At 44.4% G+C, this 7,005-nt stretch overlaps 1 protein-coding gene across 1 annotated transcript; it reads left to right on the forward strand.

Moving 5' to 3' along the window:
- Positions 1-2,924: 2,924 nt before the first annotated feature.
- Positions 2,925-3,482, forward strand: N7533_001860 (uncharacterized protein; the record flags this gene model as incomplete). The annotated part of the gene is made up of 1 exon (XM_057098510.1): positions 2,925-3,482. The coding sequence occupies one exon, from the start codon at positions 2,925-2,927 to the stop codon at positions 3,480-3,482; it is 558 nt and encodes a 185-aa protein (XP_056963646.1).
- Between the last annotated feature and the right edge of the window lie 3,523 nt (positions 3,483-7,005).

The following is a 7,005-nucleotide window of genomic DNA, read 5'->3' on the forward strand; positions in this document are numbered from 1 at the left end:
GTACACACTCATCATTCCTTTTATGAGACATAGAAGGTGGCTATGTGCAGGTTACAAGTAGACTAGTGCCTCATTTGGTGATAGAACAGCCAATGATGTATGCTTCACTTCAGCTTCGAAGGTCAAAGTGCGATCGTTGTATGGCAAAGTATGATTCTCACCCCAGCTCACCCTGTACTCACCCTTTCTATTGCGCACTCACCCTAATCACCCGAGTCGCGCGACGCCAAAGCGGCGCTCACCCCTTAGATCCGAACCGGCGCTAATGCAGGCCGTGTGGGCATGTATACCCCAGTTGTTGGCCGCATAACCCAAAAAAGGCACGGAAATGGACCATATGGTCTCCTGCCTCTTTGCCTTCACTTTCAAGCTCCTGGAAATTATTCTCTTCATTCAAAAAATCCAGATAAATTATACATATTTCTGCTAAAACAGTGTGTGCGCTTTGACTGGTGTTGAAATTTTGCCAAAGTAAGTCTGAGGCATCTAAGATAGGTGAAACTGTATCGGCAAGCAGGAACTCCCTAGCTATTTGATGGAGAAAGTAAATCTTGTTATAGTGGATCGTAACAAAAAGCCCGTAAATAGTTCTAAGATGTACCCTAAAGTCCTTATTTTTCTCTAGATCAATGTCGTATATACACTTCACAGTATTATCAATGTTTAATATAATATTTATTTTAGAGATTGTTAATAGTTAACTTAGTTTGCTATAGTTAAAACTGTATAATTAGGACACTATCAAATACCACTAGTAATATTGAATATCTTGCATATAATTTGTGCAAATTTGGGGGCTGAATGGGCCGGCCCATGTACAGGTCTAGGTATACGGTAATCCGACCATATTTTTCAAAAAAAATTGAATTGCCGAATTGACCAGACTGGGTAAGGTTGGTGGCGGTTTTGATACTGCAGAGTTCGGCGGATTACTGGTTACGGAAGGTCTTTGTGGTCTCCACTGCCAGCTAAAAGAGGGATATCAACCTTCTATGCTACCGTTGAGTCAGAAATTATAGCTGGAGATGATTTTCTCGCGTTCTCGCGTTCTCGGAATGGGTAAGAAGATTGCTCAGAATTGGACAACACCTAATGAAGTTTGCCAATAGCATGCATGCCTATTATTTTCATCACCTCATGAGTGAACGAATGAGAGTAAGCTATATTTTAAGCCCAGGTACGTATTACATCGTTCGCAAGCGATTTTCCATAAACATATTTGACTCTTTCTCACTGCTGCGAGACGTGTAGTGGATATGGATCCCAGAGATGCTCAAAATAAGTTTGGAAGAGTCAAAAGCGACAATAGAGATATGCTGCGTGCGATGAGAATTGTAGAAGTCATGAACGACTTCCGGGTGTTGCAGCATGAGGATTCTCTTTATTTGGCGAACTCCCCTGGGAGGGCGAACGACAGAGAAACCATATTCTGAGGTACTGCCTAGAAGCTAGTACTGAATTACTGCACATTCAGCAAAGTTCAGCTTCATTGAGTGTGGGAACGTATCCCGAAGACTCGGAAAAACAACTCAGAGAGTAAGGATGTTTGCTTTCTACAAACCATTTATGTTGGCTAATGACACTATAAAAGTTGCCTACTACGTAGATGCTTGTACGCGGCGTCTTGTTGCATTCCGTGTCTATAAAATTGTGAATGTGATACAATTCTGAAATCAGAGAATTCGATATCAGATCTTCCGGCAGATCGGCTGTGTCAAAAGCAAATTTACGAGAATTTAGATATCTCCGATTTAGATCTCTATAGGAAGCTTGCGCGTGCAGATATCAGTGCAGGATATTGGATAGCGGAGGTCCCACAGTTAACAGATATTACCGACCTTATCCAGCAGAGTTTCTCCCAGACTTAATCGTAATGGTAAAATAGATCTATCTTTTCGTGCACCTCCCGATGACCACGGCGTGCAATATGGCGTTTGGCCAAGATGAGTTGCTGAGATAATAATGAGGTTTAGATCACGTGTTTACATGTATACCCGCTCATCAGTCTACTTGTGTCTTACAGTAGACAATATACAACATAACACACAGCCAACTCCCCAAATATAATATGAACAACGAGACATCACTCATAAACCAAACATCAAAGGTCACCCGCTGGTTACAGTAGAGCCAGTTCTACCCATGGGCACTCGCAAAACTGCGACTATGGAGATCGCCTGATATCCAAACCGCGTTTATGCGGCAGCCTAGTCCTAATTCAGCTAGGCGGGTTCCTAGCCAAATACGGTGAGCGCAGATCTAAGCATAAAAGGGAAAAGCGAGTCCATCCTAACTACCGCATTCTCATTTAGTAATACGGAGTCCCAGTTTAATTAGGCGAGTTCGCAAGCGACCTAAATTATTTGGAGCAACCCATCTCGACGATCGACGCCACCGGCAGACGACTACTCTATGACAGATCTCGAATGAGTGGTTATAAGACACGGACCAGAAAATTGGGGCTCTCCTTTAGAAATCAACCCGGGGGTTGGGTCTATACGCATATAAGAGCTTGGCCAAATTTCACGTGACCGATGACACAGCGTGTAACGAAGGGTATAGCTGCTGCTCATGACGTGAAGCAAGGATGTACTTTCTCCACCAATTTCGCAAAAAAGCACCGTTCAACTTACTGTAGATCAAGTCCAGAATCGAGGCCAGGCCACTTTTTAGGAATGAGGCGAAGAGCCGAAACTTGTGTGATTTGCACATTTGATTCATACTGTCACATGACCTTTACCAACGTGTCATATGGAAAAAGTACAAAACGCAGACTTTCTATCTGACCTCTATCCCGGCCCCTTCACGCTTTTCATCTAGTGCGGTATCTTCAATAGTTACATCTGCTAGATATGCAACCCAAAGAGCTTCCCTATAGTGGCTCTTGTCACTGTGGCCTGTTCAAATATATTGCATTTATCTCAATGCCATCAGAGACAACACAGTCTGCTTTGCTTTCCCCCTCGCAGCCCCGCTTCTACAAATGCAACTGTTCGTTGTGTCACAAAACGGGGTTTTTCCATCTTCGTCTGCCAAATGCCGCCAACCAATTTTTTATCCTTTCGCCGCTCGATACAGATGTTCTTGTTAAGTACCAATGCAATGAACGGCTAGTAAACTGGCTCTTTTGCCCCGGGTGTGGTGTTCGATGCATGGGTGCCGCAGCACGCTGGAAGAAAGACTATATTGACCTGTCAGCTCTCGGGTCGGTGTCATCGAGTTCATTTGGAACGGGTACAGCAGCTGCTGGTCAAACTATGGGTAACAGGCTCCCTGTCTGGCGAATAGAGCCGGACGGTTATAAAGAAAACGAGACTGGATATTTGACTGTGAATGCACTTACAATCGACCAAGACCAGCCACATGGGCTGAATCTCGATTTACGCAAACTTGTCGATCTGAAGGGGTTAGAGTATTTGGATTGCAAGAATCGGCAATCGGATCCCAGATATGAGTATCCGCAGGACGGAGGTACTTGGTAAGGACCAGCGGAAGTGTTATCTAGAAGACAAGAGGAACTGCACGACACACCTTTTTTGATAGGAGATAGCCCGGCAACATGCCCCAATGTCTAGAGTTCTTCTTCATCAGTGTCTGAGAAATCATCAATGTGAGCAAGAACTACTATTACTGTATCCACTGCGATTTCTAATCGTAATAATGAAATATAAAAGCAATACATAGAAATAGTCTATGGCATCGACTAGCTCTGCATCAAAACCCCTTTCCGTCTTGCTTGACTTCGAATTTCTGTTCTGAGTGAAATGGTGAAACTTTTCAAAGTCAGCTCTACATAGGTTATGAACATTACCCAATTGAACGTTGCGGGGCCTTCTAGATTAAAGGCTATCGCCGCGCCTATAAATATGCCGCTGTCATCAATTATTCAGTTCTTTCTTGTAGGCTGCTCTGCTACCCAGAGAGGGAAGTTTTGCCCTTCAAATGACAATGACCGAACTTTCGGGGATTTACAGGCTCCACGATATCCTGAGCTTTACGGATCCTTTCTACTGGACGCTGATAGGAAACTTCGAGCTCAATATCAAAGATAGAAAAGCTTTCACAGAATTGCTACCGAGGCAGCCATCAACTCAAAACTCAAACATCAAAGCTGATATCAATTTTCTAGAAAACTGCATCGAAGAGGAGAAGCTAGTAATAAATACATAATGAAAAGAGCAAAAGAGACAAGGGCCAATACTGTACTCAAGCCAAACTTAAAAATATAAAGCCCAAGTAGTTGATCTAGATATCTTAGCATGACTTTGCCTGTCAACTTGCTATCTCCTTCTTTTCGAGTCCCAAAGTCAAAAGGAATCTCGATAATGTCACGGTGGGATACTTTGGACTTGACTAGTAGATCAAGCGCAATTTTGAAGCCCTCTGTATTAAGATCCTCTGTTCGGTTAAACTAAAAGAGGTGACAAACATTGGAGTCAGCATTCAGTCTTCCACAGGCACACTGTGGCCAATGGCCATAGAGAACAAACCGTTTCCTTAGTGATTCCAAAGAAACCTGACATTGGATCGCTGACGGTCGTGAGTGGTAGTGCCAAAATTCTGGCAACAGCGGAAATAATTCTTCGATGCATTGGCCACTCTTTGGACATGCTAACTTCTATACCATACCGAGTGCCCAAGGCAAAAGAATAAGCTGAAGATAGACCTCGAATGAATTGTGGAACAGTGCTGGGAGGGTGCTATGGTATTTTTGGGTCCACGACTAGTAAATTCAATTGGAGTGGCTCGGACAGCATCTTTACCTGCAAATCAGCGTCCATGCAAATGAGACGTTCACCCCTAGCCTCTTTGAAGCCACGAATGATTGCACTGCTCAATCCTCTCTCTGTCTTTCTGACAATAGCTTTGACGTTATATCTCTCCATTTTCAAGTATTCCACAGTCTCTGAAGTACCATCTTGAGAGTTATCATCAACAATGATGACTTCCACTGTCAGATCGGAATGACTCTCGAGAGCTCTGAAAATCTCAGTTACTAGGAATGTAATATTCGCGTTCTCTTTGTATGCTGGAACAATAACAGAGGCGTCAACGAGGGTTGTATCGGGCCCTATATGGGTAAATTGAGCCCTCGGAGCTTTTGATCTTGACATTTTGGATTGAAAATAAAATTTGATAGCTCACCACGCAGCTGTCATGGGAGTGAATGACCCCGAAAAGCAGCTCTAAAGCTGGTGGACTTAAGCGAGGATTGTGTTGAGTGTTTAGTAATCAGGTAAGGGTTAAAAGGGGTTCTAGACACCGTGTCCAGCAAACTATTCGGTCAATTAGCTGCCAGCGTTGGTTATATAATCATCCACACGCAATTGAAAGCTGATGATGCCGTCCTGATTCATGTTCGTCGGTGGGACAGTAACTAACTACAGTCGTGATAAGACTACCTTTCCCATTTGACCGCTTTGGCATACCGCCTGCTATATGAGCCTGACGCCATAGGCACAAAAAAGGCCATCTATGACATGGGTGGAGTCGAGGCGGATCTCGCATTCCCAAATTTGGAATACGGAGTCCCGATTTAGTTAGCCGAGTTTGGACACAAGCGGCAGCGTCGATCGTTTTGCGATATGATTGCGCTGATTCGAATCGTGGTGTCCTGGAGCGACCAATCGGTTGATCTGGGTAATTTAGGCCGCTTGCTTGCAAACTCGGCTAACTAAATTAGGACTTCGTCTTCTCAAACGGGAATCCGGAAGCCCCACTTTGCTGGAACAGACTAATTACTTAAAAACCTGCGTATTCCCAATCGGAGGTGCGAGACTAAAATCAACAAACCACAGCCCAATTCACTTATGCTCGAGAGAAAGGGTTGTTTCCATCCTCCCATGTTCATTCGCCAGCCCTTCAGACGCCATGAATCAAGGATCAATGCTGAATACCTTAATTCCCGCCTCCTTCACAAACACAATTCTGCTACCGTACTCGGCGGGCGAAGTCCCCAGAATACACACTATCGGAAATACGAATGAGCCGCGCAAGAAGCGCGCCCACACCAAGAGCAGGCGAGGTTGTATCGCATGCAAAGTTCGGAAAGTCAAAGTACGTATTGCTACCTTTGCTCTTTATCATATATCTTTGAAAATCTAGGCTAATAAGTCAGTGTGATGAGTGCCTCCCATGCTCCAGATGCGTCAAACGCAATGTTCAATGTCAACCTTCCCCCTCTGGCCTTGTCATTGCCCCGGTTCTCTCGAAAGCAAGCCCATATCTCGGGGTAGATCTTCATCCTCAGATCAGCCTGCTGCATTTGGAGCTATTTTATCACTGGGACAGGGAAACCCGATCGACTCTCTCGTTTCCACAAGTCTGGCCAGTCATTATGCAACGTTCTTTTGAAGTATGCCCACCTTCCCGTTTCAGAGAAAGTACGTCTTCGCTTAGTCAATATAGGACCAATCTATTATGTCCGCCATTCTATGCATTTCCGCTATGCACCTCACAACTCTTAATCTGGAGAACGCTAAATACGCGCGCGTTTCAACGCAGCTGATGCCCCAAGCAATTAATCTCTTTCGCAAAAGCTTATCACATCCTCTCACGGAAGATAATTGCGAGACACTAATGGGAACGGCGCTTTTGATTAACTACATATCCTGGTTTGACCTCGGCTTCCTGGATACTTCGCCAAACGTCCATCCCACAGCAAAACTCAACATCAGCCAAGACCAACTATTCTTTCTTAGCCCGTGCATTGTTCAACTATGGTTTCAAGCTATTCCCATCTTCATTGACAAAGGAAGCATTTTTACAGAGATTATATTCCACCACCCAAGGCTTTATATCGAGGAAGCTCTAAGGCAACGTGGTGTGAATCCACAGCACTTTGTGGAGCCTTTAATAGAAATATTGGGTGATTTACCCGACCAGACTTCGAACTTAGGGTCTTCCGGAATAGCCACTTATGGGCCTACATTCTGTTCTTGGGGATTCCTTTCTAGCTTGGAAAAGGAAACTCCATGGCATAGAGAATGTCCCCAACCCACGTCG

The sequence above is a fragment of the Penicillium manginii genome (genome assembly GCF_028828005.1).
Source record: "Penicillium manginii strain IBT 31320 chromosome Unknown utg000002l:1.0-5564898.0:1.0-5567710.0, whole genome shotgun sequence".
Lineage (NCBI taxonomy): Eukaryota > Fungi > Ascomycota > Eurotiomycetes > Eurotiales > Aspergillaceae > Penicillium > Penicillium manginii.